This window comes from Archocentrus centrarchus, chromosome 7 (genome assembly GCF_007364275.1).
Source record: "Archocentrus centrarchus isolate MPI-CPG fArcCen1 chromosome 7, fArcCen1, whole genome shotgun sequence".
Classification (NCBI taxonomy): Eukaryota; Metazoa; Chordata; class Actinopteri; order Cichliformes; family Cichlidae; genus Archocentrus; species Archocentrus centrarchus.
Genome location: NC_044352.1, coordinates 23,579,562 through 23,597,934, shown reverse-complemented (window position 1 = coordinate 23,597,934; position 18,373 = coordinate 23,579,562). Strand labels below are relative to the sequence as shown.

At 39.2% G+C, this 18,373-nt stretch overlaps 1 protein-coding gene across 1 annotated transcript; it reads left to right on the top strand.

The window, feature by feature from the left end:
- The first annotated feature begins 4,701 nt into the window (after nt 1-4,701).
- LOC115783485 (large neutral amino acids transporter small subunit 1-like) lies at nt 4,702-14,893 on the top strand. The gene is made up of 11 exons (XM_030734320.1): nt 4,702-5,259; nt 5,735-6,274; nt 6,420-6,545; nt 8,208-8,313; nt 8,473-8,517; nt 8,970-9,093; nt 9,266-9,369; nt 9,511-9,607; nt 11,680-11,829; nt 12,662-12,836; nt 13,079-14,893. Exons 1-11 carry the CDS (start codon nt 5,196-5,198, stop codon nt 13,153-13,155), a joined length of 1,608 nt encoding a protein of 535 aa, XP_030590180.1. The 5' UTR covers nt 4,702-5,195; the 3' UTR covers nt 13,156-14,893.
- Nucleotides 14,894-18,373: the final 3,480 nt, after the last annotated feature.

Genomic DNA, 18,373 nt, shown 5'->3' with positions numbered 1-18,373 from the left:
AAATAAGAATAGGTAAAAATGCAAACTGTTCGCTCTTAAAATACCATAAAAATAACTAACTCCAGTCACAGCTATAAAATAATGTACGGGTGCGTAACACGCTGCCTTTGCTTGAAATTTATTTTCTTTGATGTAGTGTTTCAAATATTTTGCAACATTATAATGAAATTTTTAAAAAGGCCATTTGAGACATAACGCTTTTTCAGTCAATACTTCTTGCAGTCAGTTATATATAATTAACAGAATAATTTTAGAGCAGACGCAGGTACAATGTTGACAGAATAAAACACGCCTATCTGGTTACTGCGCCTTTAACATTTCCCATGATGCCCCACAGCCGTGAACTGTTCGATTTAAGCTCCTTACAAACAATAGAGACTCTTTTTCTGGGACATAACACTAACATGAAGTCTCTCGCATTGTACAACATCATTGTTAAGACTGCAACAGCAGTGCCAACTTTGGTGACACCGTGATATTGAATATGTGCTGTCTGCCCCTCTATTTATTCAAGTCTCCTGCATGTGACATCCGGGCATTCAGAAGGCTTGCACTCTGGGCTACATTCGGAGAACCTGGTTTCTCTCCTTCCCGCCCAGGGGAAAGTCCCCGGACACGTGGCAGAAAGTGTCACTGGTTAAAGCCAGTGTCGGCCTTGCACTCTACCCTACATGAGCTGAGACGTTCTGCTGAACTGAGCTTGGTGATTGCTAGTCGACCTTGTCAGCGTTGATAGTAATGCAAGTAAGCAGCTAATGACGCCTTAACAGAACGGGGCTCATTCTCCGAATGCTCCTTTTACGCACCTCTGTTAAAAGGTTCATGCAATTAACTTAATTAATTTTTACTTCACATTTTAATTTTTACTTAACATTTTTTTTTCTGCGATTTGGAGTAACAGGTACAGTAAACAGTAATACATGTCTTTAGACAAATGGGTACAGTTTCCTTATGGTAAGCTCCTATTTGCTCATTTAGACATTCACCCCTGTTATCAATATAGTGAAACGCTCTTCACTCACTTCAGCTGATAGATAGATAGATAGATAGATAGATAGATAGATAGATAGATAGATAGATAGATAGATAGATAGATAGATAGTGTAAGTTAATTCTTGCTGATTTGTGGTAGCTACTTGTAGGCCCATGGGTATAGGAGCAAATAGAGCTGATTTATTTAACATGTTTTGATAATGTTAAGTGTGAACATCAACCATTTTCGGTGTGACAAGTTTTTCCTCCTTATTTATTTATTTATGTCACAATATTGTGAAAATGTCCCTGTTAGGTCCCGAGTAATTTTCCCTTAACTTTTAGAAACCTTACAACAAATCCTGCCCATCTCTAAGCATCCTGGGTTTGACCTCGGCCATCCTCAGACTAACTTTCAGGTTTTGAGTCGTGTTGAGGTCTCCACCTTGCGGTGACATATTAGACATGCAACTCATCATTATCGCCGAGCTTAGCGCTCCTTCACTAAATTTAGGCACCTTTTAGGCAAAGCAATCGGAAAGTCGGACAATACTTGCATATAAAAATGGGATATATTTGTTAAATGCTGCGAACTTTCATTTGTATTGCATGGCACACACTGTGCATATATATATAACACATATACTTTGATTTTATGTATATTTATTTATTTTATTTACTAAAGTGCTGTCCTAAGGTAATGCATGTAAAATATAGGTTTGTGCTGTCTTTTTGAATTAAGCTTTCCCTGAAAACAACATTGTTTGGATGTATGTTGCCCTAAAATCTGTACATATTATACTGCAAGTTATCCAATGCAATGTTCCCCAGTACCCCAATTTAGATGCAGGCTTTTAAACAGGCAGTGATAATAAGCCAGATGGTCCCTCTTTCTGTTTAGCTTGTTATTTCTTACAGTTTCTTCCTCAGACCACAGGAAATGTTTCCACTAAACCTAAAGTCCATCTTAAACGAGCTTGGTCTCAGAGATCTTGTTACTAGCCCTTCGTGCCAGTTTGTTTTTCCATGGTATAGTTTGAACTTTGTGGATGTGACCTGTATTTGCTGACAGTAGTTAGAAATGTGTTCTTATTCCCATGCTGTGATACAGAATTGTGTCTGTTTTTATTACAGTTATGCCTTAGGGGGCCAAAGTTCACCAACAATTCAGCATTAGATTTTCAACCTTGGCCTCTGCATACATATATATTTCTCTGGATTCTTCATACTTGTATTTTACTACAGAGCTATCCTGTAGTATGAAGACAAACAAACACTCCAGGCAACCCTGAAAAAAGTTTACTGAAAAGTATAAATTAGAGAGTGGACAACAAAAATATTTTTAAAAACTTTACAAGTCACTGAACTTGCCTTGGAGTTTGGTTAAAACCGTCATTAAGAACAGGAAGGGTTAGGGTTGTAAATCTGTCTAGAGCAGATCACTGAGTAACCATGCAAGAAGGAGACTAGTAAAGGAGGGCACCTATGAAGACACCTCAGACTGCTCTGAAGGAGATAAAAACTTCTGCAGTTGATATGGGACAGACTACGCGTTCAACCACAAGGTTGGCAAAGAGAAAAAAAAGCTCATACTAAGACTAGTAGATCTACTAGAGTTTGTCCAAAGGCATGTGGGAGACTTTAAGGTCAACTGGAAGAAGGTTCTTGGCTCTCAGGAGACCAAACTAGAGCTTTTTGGTCAAGCCCAGACCTCAGTCCAGAGAATTTGTCACTGGACTTTACAGTGGCCGTAATATGAGCAATCTGATAAAGTTGGAGCTGTTTTGCAAAGAAGAAAAACTGCAGCATCCAGATTTCAGATTTCTACACAGATTCAGTGCTGTGATGGCAGCTAGAGGGCCACTAAATATTCCTTTGAAGGGGGTGAATATGCAATGACTTATTTAACATTATAAGTTTTTAATTAATTGAAATTACTTTGTAAAAAAATGTTTTCACTTTGACATAAAGAGCTTTTTTTTTTTTTTTTGTAAATTATTGCGCATATTTCTATTTATAAAAGCAATGAAAGGAGAAAAACCCTTAAGCATCCTAGGGGATTTTCATGCAGATTTAAAAACCACTCAACCTGAAACATTAGCAAGTAATCATCAACTGACTTTGGCTATGAGATTATTAGCTAATGTTAGTTTTTATCCTGCTGGCATATTAGTGTGGCCAGCGAAGGAGCTGATGTTCATTATTATGTTAGTTGTTAAAGTCATTGCTTGTTTACTGTACATTTAAGGACAGTGAACTGAAACACTGATGCAACCCTGACTTACAGGAAATGTGTGTGTGTTTGGGGGTGTTTCCATAGATGGAAATAAGGGTTTTTCTAAAACAACAACAGCCTGATCCAGGTGAGAGAAAGTCAAAAGGAAGTTTACCTCTCATGTCAAAGGCCAGCAACAGCCAAAAAATTACAATATTGCTGTAAATGTATATGAATTAATTTATGCCTTTTATTGGGTTGTAAACTCTGTTTTATTGTTACATTTGCACTTTTGCATTACAGCACAAAGACAGGAGGTTAAAGAAAGAGAGGATGGAGCAGGGTGACCGCAGAAAAGAGAGAAAGTCAGTAAAAAGAAACCGGTAGCATATTATATGTAAATAAAATACCAAAGTAGCTTCTGTTTTGCCCACATTCACTGGTGATGATTTCACATAACTAAGTAGTGGGTTGTATTGTTATTAAAGGTGGATTCTCCCCAACCTCTTATAATGAGTTAGGTCTCAAGTACTTTATATGTCTTATTTAGATGTGATCATTTGTTATTGTCTAGTTGAATACAGTTTGTTTGTGTGGGATTGTCAGTATGAAGATGAAGTGATGAGCATGGAGGCACAGAGGACTGACAGACTGTAAAAGAGCAGGAAGAACCAGGTGAGCAGATTCTTCAGATGCTTCTTGTCCAAGTGTATTGACGATCAGTCTGTTTATCCATTATCTGTACTGAATAATGCGTAATGATTTGGTGGACTGGCTCAGCCTGGTTAAGAGGCTGAAACAAAATTTCTCCTCTTATCTGCTTTGCCACAAATTGTTTGATAACTCACAGTTAACGTATTTTTGGAAAATTCTGATCCTCATGACTGAACTGTTGCCTCAGGTTTCCACCGACTGAACCACCGACTTTCTGAGTAGCAGAAGATATGCGCTACCTCCTGAGCTACAGCCATCGCAAACATCACCCGATACAAGTACTAACCAGGCCCACCCCTGCTGACCTGCGGAGCTCAAACAAGATCAGGTGCGCTCAGGTTGGTATGGCAGTGAACTGTTTTGACATGTTTTTACATTTTTGAACGTAAATATTTGATATGGTGTCATTTCAATTAAAGATACAGTTTAAATATTATTCAAATCATTGCACTCAAATTTTCTTTACATTCTTCTTTTTCTTTCTGATGAAGCACAAATTCCCTACAAGCAGTAGTAACTTCCAGCCAAATCATTTTTGCCTCATACTTTATACTCAAGGTTTATCACCTACAAGTACATTTGATATTGTAATTTTGGGTGGGTATGGTCCAGTTTGAACACCTCATAACCCATAAATGAACACAGATGACCTTCATCATTGTTATTATATACTGTCTATGCTCAAAATGGCCAATGGATCTCCATTTTCTCTGTGATTTCACCTTTCTGGCTGAATAAAGACAGTTGTTTTTCCATTTTGTTACCACTAGGGCGAGCACCAGCTCTACAGCATTCATTCTAATAACCCCTGACATGAAAGCCCACAGTGACACACATAGGCATACTGTATACCACAGGATTAGGCAGTACACAAAAAGATTACAGTGTCACATGGTAGCCCTTCCAAATGGTGCCTTCCAACCTGCTTCCCCCTCTTAGCTATCCCATCGTTCACTCGGAATGGGCGTAGGCTCACGCAGCATCACAAAGGTTCAGCTCCTCCCTGCTGTGTGCTGGCTACACGATAGGAGGGGAGAGAGAGAGAGAGAGACAGAGAGGATCAGGGTCAGATGAATTCTAGTCTGAGTGACGGAAGCAGTGTGTGCATATGGGTGCATGTGGGTGAGAGAGGACGAATCAGGAAGTAGAGAGAGAGCTGAGTGTGTGTGTGAGTGTGAGTGTGTGTGTGTGTGAAAGAGAGTGTAAATCCGAAGGACGAGGAAGAGGACATAAAGAGAGGAAGGAAAAGGGCGGCAGAAGGAAACAGACAAGACAAGGGGACTCAGACTAGAAGATGGCTGAGCTGGAGCTGAAATTGAGAGGCAGTCGGGAGAGCGTTGCCAAGGAGAAGATGGGGGGTAGGTACAGTGCATGCTCACACTCGTGTAAATGCCACATGGTGCAGCGCTGCATTATTCCACCATGCGCTCTGATGCAACATTGCCTGATGCGAGAGTAGACTTGTAGAGTTGATGCTGGAGAGATGCTTTCACGGCAGCAGGTGACAGGTGTGGAAATGTGGCACATATCAGGCAAAAGAAAGTGGGTATGGAAACACAGCCGTCTGATGCAGTGTGTGTTTACACTGACAGAAAGAGTTCATTGATTTGATTCAGAATGAAAACTGCGCAACCACTGATTTACAAAATTTCTTTTTTTTTTCACAATATGTATTTTTCTAATAGTTATACAAAATTGTTTTTAATCATAATTTTTCAAAGTAACCAGCACCTAAAACAACTCAGCAAGAAAGCTTTTTAAATTCTTTTTAATTTGTCTGAAAATGAGTGAAACTCTGTCATCTGATTGTCTCCCTTTCTGCTGTCCTCTCAGCACCAGCAACTGGAGCAGGGCCAGAGCAAGATGGTCTTATTGTGGAGCAACCAGCATCTCCATCTGACCCCATCGGCTCCGCTCCTGCTGCCACAACTCCCACTAACAGCCTGCCAGGCAAGGGGGAAAAGATTGAGCTCAAACGTAGCATCACCCTCTTCAATGGTGTTGGAATGATTATAGGCACCATCATCGGCTCGGGCATTTTCGTCACTCCAACAGGTGTTGTTAAAGAGACCGGCTCTGCTGGACTCTCCCTGATAGTTTGGGCTGCCTGTGGGGTGATATCCACCATGGGGGCCCTGTGCTACGCAGAGCTGGGCACAACTATCGCTAAGTCAGGAGGAGACTACACTTACATCCTTGAGGTGTATGGTGAACTGGCGGCCTTCCTGAAGCTGTGGGTGGAGATGCTCATCATCCGACCGTCGTCGCAGTATGTGGTATCGCTGGTGTTTGCTACCTACCTTCTGAAACCCCTCTACCCCAACTGCATTGTACCCGACAGCGCAGCCAAGCTCATTGCCTGCCTGTGTCTTAGTGAGTAGATGCCGGCTGGGCTTACTTTGTTTGGGTTCCCAACAGAAATTCATTTTTAAAATACATATTTGAAACATCTCATTGCGGTTGATTACTCACCAAATTACTGATTGTAGTCTGTTTTGTATGTCCCCACTGCTTGCAGCCTCCCTGACATTTGTAAACTGTATCAGTGTGAAAGCAGCCACAAAGGTCCAGGACTTGTTCACAGCTTCCAAACTGGTAGCCTTGATCATCATCATCTTCTTCGGCTTCCTTCAGATTTTCACTGGTGAGTAGCACTTATTCACAGAATGACAGAGCAAGTTTATTTTTCTATAACTCCAAGGTTTTCATATTTTGACTTTTGAGCATTTGTTTGAAATTTTTATTTAAAAAAACAAAGCAAAAAAACGAGTCAGCTGCATGACTTCCAGCTTGGCATGCTGTTGAAACTAGATCTTATGCCTTTACCACAAGATGCGTTAACATCAACAGACAAGACAATTTGTGAACATGCTGGTTTGTCATCCCTCCAGTGGGTATTGTTTGATATATGATAATTCATATCCTTACAGTTACTGCAACAAAATCTGCATCCTCAACATATTCAATATACTTTAATGATCAGTAAAAATCCTCAAAAAGTCGTGACACCAGTTTTGTGTTGTAAATCTGTCCCTCAGCATGCAGCTGCGTTCATTGTGTTGAAAACACAGCTCCCTTGTTTTCAATATTTTTAATTAGTGTAATTACCACCAATAATACTATGCTTGTCAAGTAAATGCCATTGCATTATGTTGTTGTTTTTTTTCAAACTACAGTATATAGTTGCACCAATTATTATTCAGCTATGATTTTCATCTTTATATGACATCTATGTGAGGTTTCTTCTTTTGTCTCTGATGATAAACAAGTTGTTTACTAGCACTAATGAGCCTAACGAAGCAGATTGCTTTCCTTTCAGCTTGTTAGCACACTTGCTGAGTCTGAACACAAAGCTTGTCTGTCTAGAGCCGTGTGATTGAGTCTGAGCGGACATGTACATGTGCATCAGAACGTGCTAGAATAGTTTGTCATGTAAATGAAATTGTGGGAAATGTATAGAAAATAATGTAACTCTACAGATGGTTATTTACTGCCTAAAATAATGGCATTATAATCAAAATTTTTTCTATATGATAACCCTAAACATGAGGAAGGATACAGTCTGCTGGCTGATCAGCAAGTGCAGAGATATGTGTGCGCCCTCCAAAACTGTAAAAACAAAGCAAGCAAATCAGACCAAGTTATGCCATTCACAATAAAAGAGCGCGGGAAGACAGCGTGGCCGTCACCTGCTCCACGCTGCATCTGCTGCTCCCCTCCTCATACAAGGCCACGCCTACCACCTTTGTGTGCCAGACTGTGTTACCATGGAAACTAGGCAGCGAAGCTTGCCGGCTGTTGTCACACTGTGGTCTTTCAGAAGAGAGGACAGAGTGAGAAAATAATGAGAGTCATTACCATCTGAAAGCGACAGGTAGAGGAGAGAGTCACGCAGAACCAAGACTTCTCTCTCTCTCTCTCTCTCTCACACACACACACACACACACACACACACACACACACACACACACACACACACACGCACACAGGGTTTGTTAGCTGCAGTGCATTGCATGAGTGGATTGACGTTTGCTCATCAAAAGCATTTTCTGCTCATATTTAAATGTCGGCTGTGCCAGAACTGATTGTGTTTCTGTACTTCAGAGGAGATGCTCAGCTGGCCAGCTTGTTGAAAATGTCGAGCATGTCAAAGGGCAGGCATCAACAGACCAGCCTGGTACAAGAAACAAAATGTGGCAGCAGCACAAAAAGAGTCTAACTCCATAACTCCTTGAGGCACTGCACCTGGTAGTGGGAAACTTGCTTCTCTTTCAGCTGGTTTCTTCTTCTCTCTGTATATAAACAGGTGATGTGCCATATCTGACACCAGAGAAGGCGTTTGAAGGCAGCAACCTGGGAGTTGGAAACATTGTCTTGGCTCTCTACAGTGGTCTCTTCGCTTTTGGAGGCTGGTGAGGCACTTGTGGCTTATTTTAAATGCAATTACAGCAGAATTGAATTATTCATTGCTTCTGTTTGCTGTTTGCTAACTCTAGTCGTCATCTGATTTCTAATATAATGCTGTACTCTTTGCCCCCCCCCCCCCCCCCCCCCCCCCCCCCCCCCCCCAGGAATTACCTGAATTATGTAACGGAGGAGATGATCAATCCAGAGAGGTGACTTAAATGTTATTTATTTATTTATTTTTTTTGGTGATAGTACAGACTCTCTTGTAAATATCTGCTAAGAGCATGGCTACTCTCATCCATGACCAAGCCTGTCTATCATCAGATGATCCCACGGAGATAAAATATACAAAGTGACACTCACATAAATTGACAGTTGAACTGAATTGAATCCACCCCGTGTATAATGAACGAAAATTTTACATGTTACAAAAAAAAGCATGTGACAATGATCCATTTAAACGATGCATTATATAAAAAAAACCCTGCCTGACTGATCACACTCAGCTAATATGAAATTATGCAGTCATGTTCTCACTGGACTGTAAATTCAATCACATCTCAGTCAGATCTCATAAATCAGTCTCAATATTACTGGAAAATATAATGTTACACAGTGTAGTTTTTTTTCTTCAAATGACCTTTGTTCTTTCACCCCACAGGAACCTGCCCTTGTCCATCATCATATCCATGCCTATAGTGACGGTGGTGTACGTTCTAACCAACCTGGCTTACTTCACCACCATCTCTCCTCAAGTCATGGTTGAGTCCGAGGCTGTTGCTGTGGTGAGTATTATGCTTTATCTTTTATTTTATTTGTTGATGAAGTTCAGTTTACAGCCCTGTGTTTCATCTTTAACTGGGACATGCTTGTTACTGCTTTTTGTTTTGTTCTGGGGGTTTTTTTTGTTGCAAAGTGTGAACTGTGCTCATGTTTTTTTATTGCTCTGTTCTGCAGAGTTTTGGAGAGTACCATCTTGGAATGATGTCCTGGCTCATTCCCGTCTTTGTGGGACTGTCCTGCTTTGGAGCAGTCAATGGATCTCTCTTCACTTCAGCACGGTGTGTGTTTGCATGTGTAGAGTGAAACCTAACATAGCGTTTTATGTTAAAAAGGAAGGAGCGAGGTAAATTTGGTATTAATGGTTGGAAATGTTTTAAAATTTAAATAAATAACCATTTAAGAAAATTTTTCTCTTCTAGCTTGTTCTATGCTGGAGCTCGAGAGGGTCAGCTCCCTGCTGCTCTGGGATTGGTCCACACAGACCTGTTCACACCGGTGCCATCCCTCATATTCACAGTAAGACACCTGATACTTACAGCGACATTTTACCAGCTGGAACCCAGTTAGGGTAGATAAAGGTAGATTAAATCATGTATGACCTTTACTAATATCTGCCAAGTGTGCCCCATTTTTGAGGTATTAAACAGCACTTAACAAGTTTATTATCCCACCAGCCAGTGTAAGGTTTATGCCACAGCTGCTCTAAATTACCAAAATATTTTTTTGTGTTTCTGTAATGATTAATCCACCAGTATCCACAAGCTCTTAAATCAAAATTATATCTTTAACACTAAAATATAATTATTGTTGTTATCCATTAATTTCCAAAACTAGTAAAGCACATTATTTTTTTTTGTGATTAGGATGACAAATTACTGTTGTTTACCTTTATTCCTGAACAACAACAAAAATTGTTTTAGTGGTTGAATGTTTCTGACTTCTCAGAGAAGTCCAGTGTGCCGGCTCAAATTTGGGTATAAAAACATGAATTCAGTCATTTTCAGTTTTAAATAAGTTTTTTTTTTTTTTTTTTGAAAGATTTCTAAAATTTCTTGTTTTCATGTCTAATAAATGTGTTAAGCACTGTACATGGTTTTTAGCTAAATAATGTGTAAGCTATAAAACTGTTCTGATGACAGAATTTCTGAGCATTTGTAAAGCTTTTGTAGAGTTAGTTTTATAAATTTTTTTTAAAATAAAGAGTGAGTGAGAGTTAGTAAGATCCATAATTTTTTGGACAAAGACACATTTTTTGTAAATTTTCCTCTGTGCACCATCACAGTAGATTTTAAATCAAACAATCAAGATGTGCTTGAACTGCAGACTTTCAGCTTTAATTCAAAATATTGCAAACATTGTTTGTAATTACAACTATTTTTTTTAAACAGTCCACCATTTTCAGAGGCTTAAACCTAACTGACTGACTGCACTTTCATGGCCTGGTGAGGCCCGTTCCCTTATTATTTCATGACAAATGAAACACTAATATATGAAGTGAATGCACTGACCAGCTCAGCAACACCAAAAGGCCTTGAAAGACCAAAGAAGACAACTAAAGTGCCTGATAACAGAATTCTTTCCATTATTAAGAAAAGAGCTTCACAACATCTAACCAAGTCAAGAACAGTCTCAAAGAGGGGCCAAAGTCTACAACTAAGAGACACTGAATGGAAATACATCAAGGTGCAAACCAGTTTACACTCAAGAACAGCAAGGTCAGATTAGACTTTGCCTGAAAACATCTAAAAGAGCCCGCACAGTTCTGAAGAAAAAATCTTAAATGATGGGGAGAGAAAAAAGTGTGAAGATGGAGAGAAACATGTCATGGTCCAAATCATACCGCCTTATCTGTCAAACATGGTGGAGGTGATAGTATGCCAGTGGAACCGGGTCACTAGTGCTTATTGATGATGTGATTGCTGCTAGAAGAAGCAGGATAAGTTTACAGGGTTATACTCTCTGCTCAGATTCCGGTAAAAGCTGTAAAACTGATCAGACAGCGCTTCACAGTGCAAATGGATAATGACCCAAGAGTTTCTTAAAGCAAAGAGACAGGATACTGTTCAAAGGCCACATCAGTCACCTGATCTCAACCTAATAGGGCATGTTTTCAGTTACTAAATTTTTTTATTTAGTGAATGCAGACAGACCCAGAAACAAGCAGCGACTGAAGGTGGCCGCAGTAAAGGCAGTAAAGGTCAAAGGCCAGATGCACAGCGTTTGGTGATGTCCATGGGTTCTGGGCTTCAGGCAGTCATTGCCCAGTTACTTTTGAGTCCCTGAAAATGGGGACTATGTTTTAAAATGGCTACAAAACAGTTAATGCAACATGTTTTTTGTTAAACCCTCGAATTAAAGTCTGCACGACAATCACATCTTAATTGATGTAAAATTCACTGTGGTGGTGTGCAGAGGCAAAACTATAGAAACTGTGTATCTGTCCAACAAATTATGAACCTACCGCATATAAATAACTGCTGTATTCTACAAAATCACTTTAAATAGGATTCAGAATCCTTGTGTGTATTTATAATCTACATTCTTCCAACAGACTAATACGATCTTGACTTCCTTTTCCACTGTATTAGTGTTTCCTGTCGATGATGTATGCCATCTCCCAGGACATCTTCTCTGTCATCAATCTCTTCAGCTTCTTCACCTGGATGTGTGTTGGGATGGCCATTGCTGGCATGGTCTGGCTGCGCTTTACCAAACCCGACCTCAGAAGGCCCATTAAGGTAAATGTCTTAGAGGTTATCACGGCTGCTCAGTGCTTGCCTCAGAGAGGATCTGTTTGCTAAAAGTCAGTTTTGCAGGATATGAGTCTCACTGAAAGGTGAACCCGACTCTACCTGAATCTCAACCAGTTCCTTTGTCTGGCAAAATATCAACATGTCTTCTAGTTTCATAAAGCATCTGCTTTTTTATTTATTTATTTAAAAAAAAAAATGAAAGCGCGATTGTATCACTACTCTTGTTTTTAGATGGAATTGGAATCATACTGTGTTTCTAAGACAGGAGGGAGGGGTATTTGGATAAATACATGAGCCTTTGTTTCTGTTTGATTGTGGGAAAATTGCCGTGGTTGGAGTCTTTCATCTGTCCTTTGGAACAGAGCACTCTCAGCCCAGTTATTTTATAAAATCATCTATGAACACAGAAAAAACAAAGGAAAAAAAAAAACAACATAAAACAGAGCTATTCTACTCATATGTAAACCATTCATGAAACAATCACTGCCAGTTTCACCACAAAAAAAAAGAGAAGAAAAACAAACTGTTGGTTTAAAAGGTTTAACTAATAACTGAATTATAACAATATGTTAGAATAGTGTGAAAACCCTAAAATATATTTAGTATCAACAATATTATGAATAGTTACTATAATTTTATTATTGTCATTAGCTACAGTGTCATAATTCTGAAAACATGATGTCCCAGTGTGTTTTCTTCTTATTCAGTGTGTGACACATCTTCACTCAACAATTACTAACAATATTGTAACTGCTCTCTTGTAATATAAATAGAAAAGCACCTTCAGCGATTATTATTTGATATTTTTTCGCTGCAGATTTCTCTCATCATCCCCATCACTTTTGTGTTGAGCTGTGTCTTCATGATCATCGTGTCCTTTTGGGCGGCTCCGTTTGAGTGTCTGGTGGGCAGCGGCATTATTCTCACAGGCGTCCCAGCGTACCTACTGGGCTACAAGTGGAAGAAACCCCGTGTGGTCAAGAAGATGCTGGGTGAGTCGGTGATATTTTTTATTTTAGAGCAAGGCAAGGGTGGTTTGTTGTGAAATTCCTGTGAGACCATCTGCTCAAGTTCAGCTGTGTGCACTGATACACTTAGTTTGTTTACATAGTTGGTCTGAAGGACTCAGGCAAGAGTCGGTGCAGTGTTTAATAAAAATGTTCCAACATCTGACCTGTAGTAGCCTAGCAAAAGAAAACACACGCAGCTAATGTGACGAGTTGTTTCTCCTCAGAAATCTTCACGATGTTCTGTCAGAAGATCTTCATGTCTGTTCCTGAAGAGAAGGAGCAACATGAGGCGGCTGAGTAATGCTGGACAAACTGAACAAGATGAAAGACTGAGTCAACATTTTTTTGTCTGGACATTCCTGTAATGTTTACATTCATTCACACGTGATTGGACTTCTTCTTTATCTAACCACGCAGGTAACTGTGAACAAAGTCACATTTTCTAGAGTGGCCTGACAAATGGAGGATTTTTTTAAATTCATGCTCTTGTGTCCAATGTATGAAGGCATATTTTATGAATACTGCAACTTGTCTGCAAAGAAGGTCACCAGGTTTTATCTAGACATTTTACACTCTTTATTATAAATTGATCTTTGGATTCCACTGTATCCCCTTAAATGATTAAACATGCTCTAATGTTGCATGTTAGTTAATGGAAAATAGTGCTTTGGCCACCTGTATAACTGCTGCAGGCATATGATTAGTTGTATACTGCAAACACAATCAGCAGCTGCACACAGAGTACTGTAGTGGCCTATAACATAGAGGTGTATTTTTCACCTGAAGTATACAAATTAATAGCTTAGAGAAAAAAGTAACATGTTTTTACTTTCTGTACATTTAATACCACTAACACCAAACCAAATATAGTATATTATAGTTTACAGTTTATATTTATAGTTTATATTGTGTTAAAAGGAAGGACTTTCCTATAGTTACTGTGATCAGATCACATTTTTAGAGTTTATAAATAAGGTCAGGTTTGGAAGAGGAAATGGTTAACTAGCACAGTCCTGATTACAGTGTACTCATATGGTACTAATGTTTGTGTAAAATAGTTATTCATTCCCACATTTTTTTGTATTTATTTGTCAGATGAACTTGTAGTTGTAAAGCACAAGCTGAAGTGAGATGAAACAGTGTCTGTAATGTCTTCTCAAGCTGTGCTGTGAAGCAAGTCTGTTTCTTGTATCATTTCATTCTGATATTAAACCTCATCGGCTCCATGTGTGACGATACTTGATGAAATGACGGATACCAGCATCTCTGTTTGTGTGGCGCTGTCGTGAGACGATGTAGATCTGCAGATATTGCTGTAGTGCTTGTAACAAGGGTTAGTGTTTGTACTGAATGTATTTAATGTCTGTGCCTGTTGTGCCAGTGCTGATATTCTATTTTTATGTTTCTTTTGTCACTGTATGACCAAAATGAATGTTGCAACTTTAGAGATGCTGGCTTTGCTTTTAATTTTGTAGGAAATGGACCTGGAGATATGTCTTTGAATATCTGAGGTTTTCCCAAAGTATTTTCCCAGTCTACCTGAGAAGGGAGAAGTTTCTGAGGAAAGTTAAAGGTACAGTGTGTAAAATCTCACTGCTAGATGACAGTAGTTTGCAGTCAACTGAATTCTATTTTCTTACCCAACCTGATTCATATGAACAATATTCATATGGTGGCCGCTAACACCTCTTGCCAACATTCATCGTAGTGAATGTAGGCTTAGTCCATTGTGACTGCAGTGATAATATGCCGGGGTGTCCACGTCTTTTTACTCTGAAGGAGGCTGTAAAACCTTGTGAAAGGAGTTCAGTACCGGTCGATGAATCAGAGAAGCTCACTTCTGTTCGATGACAGTAATACTGAGGTGAGTTGTTGAGGATGTCCTGAACTTTTCTGTTGGGAAACACTGCTGTTTTTGTCACTGTTAGCCTCTGTTAGCTGCTGTTAGCAAGTGTTAGTGAAACTTTCTTTGATGTGGCTCTAACATTGCTGGACTCGGACACTTGGTGAATAAAGGCTCATACGATGTGCAAACTGTTTATCAGAGGGGAAGTGTAATTTTTAGGACACTCGACCCTAACATTAGCTGGCATAATGTTAGCTTATAATCTGTGTTAGCTGTTGTTATTTAGCCAGCTCAATGTCAGCTGGCCAGAGAGGGAGGGGCTCATGTCTAATCTTATGACAATAAGTAATGGTGGCAATATTTTTCGAGGGGGGGGGGGGGGGGGGGGGCTAAGCATTTTACTGAGGGTGCTATGATGATCATTTGTTCTTTCAGTTCTCAACACACAGACAGACACAAGCTATTTTCTTGGGGGTGCTATGGGGGTGCTATGACTTTTCCAGGGGGAGCTATAGCACCCCCTAGCGCCCCCCCTCCCCCTGGCGCAGCCACTGATGAAGCTTGAAGTGAGGAGGAAGAGGATGAGGTGGAAATGAGAGAGAAGAGAGAGCAGTGGTGGTGGAGGAAAAAAACATAATGAGAAAGAGATGATGAAAATATACATGTATAAATGTTAAATGGTTATATATAGTTTGAAAAACTATTTGTGATCTTTAAATTAAAACTAACTAAAAGGAGTACAATATATGTGGCCGGTCTGTATGTAGCCACGCAACACAATTAGGCAGAACAGCGGTCGTCCTCATCTCGGCCACTGTATTCAAGATGGCGTGGTAACATGGCGGCTTCCACAAGCCGGTGCCCACTCCTATGTATTCTTAATGGTTAAGTTTATGAGAAGACATTAATTCATTGGAAGAAGTAATTACACAATTAATGTAAATTTATGAGTACATTTTTTTTCCTATTAAATAAACTCATAAAGTTTACTTACTGTACCTGCAGTAAACAGTGCAGGGTTGAAGTTGTATGGAATGGGAAAGATTTATTACTTTTACACACAATGGGGAGACAGCCTCTTAAAATCAACCACTGATCTATGTATTGTCAGCTTACTTGTTGTGCTGATAGTCCTGGTTTCACAGACCACTGTCCAATCACCTGAAAGTGCTGAAACAGCAGAATAACACATATTGGTTGCTATCCTTCTAACATTAATACAGCTGAAGCTTTGAGACAAGAACAAAGGAAAACCTGTTAGAAAAAGGACCTCTAATATTCTCACAGTAACATCATCCTTTTTATGGTGAGCCATGAACCATGATTCGTCTTTGAGGAACTCTCTTCACCCGTCACCTTATTTGCTGGAAAAGGTGAAGTTTAAATTTACACATGAAAGCACATTTGTAATCAGTTCAACAGTATTTCCTCCCCTTAAGGTATTTAATATCGACTGCAGACCTAAAAAGAGAGAAATTAAATGTAAATGTTTGCAAAGTTTACTACAGATAAACTTTTCCACACTGTGATTTATTCATCTTTAAAAGTGAGACAGCTAAAAGCAGGTGAACAACACAGTTCTTGAAGGAAGAATTATAAATGTGCCCTTTACTTAATGGATCTGATTAAATGAAAACACCGAACATACTGTGTGTCTAAAAACACATTGATTCCAGCTATGAAGATAAATGGTCTCTGTGGGCCTCATATATTTTATGTTATGCACAACATGCTGCATATGTGTGTGTATGTATGACGTATTGCTATATGTAAAAATCAATAAATGTAATGGAGAAGAAAGAAAACTCATATTTTTGATTCTATAATTGAGAGTACCTATTGTAACTCTTGTTTGTGCTTGACCATGGCAGGTACTGTACATGTAAAAATAAAACTATTTTGTTCAAAGTTTGATTGTTTGTGTTGTTGTAAACCACCGAAAGGAGTCAGAAGATTAAAATCTGATTGCTTACTCCTGCATCAATGCAGCAGCCAGCTAGCAAAAGGCCCCCCTTCAGGCACCAGCTTCAGATAAAACAAGGACTCTCTAAACACAAGATCCTAACATCCAAATGAGGATGTTTTAACCAGCACAATCTTCTCAAAATAGCGTTATCATTTCAGCCATCAAATGTTTGGGCAGCGCTCTGTGTGACATGCACATTGCTTCTTGTTTGTCTTGTCTTGTTTGTTGGCTGTTAGACAATGACGCTGCTGACGCCTGCACTGTCAGGGGAGTTCATATCCGTCTGCAGAGGAAATGAGAGGGTCTGATGGTTGCTGATGGAGCTGCTGGACACAATATTAGTGATGGGAGATTGGACAGGCAAGGAGCCAATGAATGCACAAGCGATGTGTACAAATACAGAGTATTTTTATACCTTTAGTGAAGACGGTGGCTGTGAAAAAGGCTCTAAAGCAGTTCTTTAACAACGAGAACATGAGGGGAAGTCAAGACTTTTTTTCTTGAAGAAATGGGTGGATGAATGGATAGTTTAAAGGATTTTTTCATAGATTAGATAAGATGTTACAATTAGATTAGATTATACAAAGCAGGGTATTGTATATGTTTTCCTTATAACATATGACCATTGTTTTGATGTTGCTAAAAAAGTTTCAACTGCTTTTGGCATCAAAATTAGAGCTGCACGGCCAACACTAGATATCACCACCAGATGGAGATAGAGGATCATAAATAGATGATGGTGAATCGGAGAGCGAACTAATCACTAATCACTGCCGAACAGTTGTAGTCAGCCACACACACACACACACACACACAAAAAAAAAAAAAAAAAAAAAATATATATATATATGTATATATATATATATATTATAACATATGCATTTGAAACAATATGCAAAATTTAGTTTTAATCTCACTAATCTGTATATTATAGAATATTCCGCTCACAAATGCAAGGCCATTAAATGAATTAGTTTAACAATTGCCAGTTTACCTGTATTCAAGCAGTTTGTTTGTTTGTTTGTTTTGCTATGAAAAACATGCCCTGTCTACATATTCAGGTCTGGAAGTTCAGCTGAAGATGAGCCACGGTTGAGGGTTTCAGTGCCTTGCCCAAGAGTGAATGATAGTGAAGCCTTTGATGTCCTTTGCCATCGTTAAAACATATCAGCATTACACTTTTCTAATTTACTGGATTATAATTATATCTTTGTGTTTTGAAGGTTCAGGGGAACTGAAAAACTGAGTTTAGGTTTGTGAATCGGCTCTAGGGGGCACTGCGCCATCACCATGATGGAAAGAGAGAGCAAGAGGAAAAGAAAGCAAGAGAGAGAGAGAGGGTAGAGGGAAAGCGCTGATGCGGAGGGATGATAGATTCCATTTCTATTTTATCTTTAATCCAACTGTGAAATTCATAACTAAAAGGCAGATTTTTTTTCTTCTTCTCAGGTAGTTCTCTGAAAAGCTATGTACTGCTGCATCAACTCTGAGTTTCATCATGGCACCTTTAGTAAAAAACATGGCCATGGGGCAGAAAAAAAATGCTGCTTTTATATTATATTGATCAAGTCTGGATTTAGGGGGGAAAAAAGGTTAAAAGCACGTTAAATGAAGTTACACTATCAAGCCTTAACTTTTCACCTAATGAGGAATGTGACAGCAGCCACATCAACTTCAGCAGCATCAAAGGTAATTCTCCTAATTAAC

Excerpts from the sequence above, each read along its gene's own strand:
- LOC115783485 (XM_030734320.1), top strand. The coding sequence starts at position 5,196 with ATGGCTGAGCTGGAGCTGAAATTGAGAGGCAGTCGGGAGAGCGTTGCC. Across the intron at positions 8,518-8,969 it reads GAGATGATCAATCCAGAGAG|GAACCTGCCCTTGTCCATCA; the intron begins GTGACTTAAATG and ends TTCACCCCACAG. Across the intron at positions 11,830-12,661 it reads ACCTCAGAAGGCCCATTAAG|ATTTCTCTCATCATCCCCAT; the intron begins GTAAATGTCTTA and ends TTTTCGCTGCAG.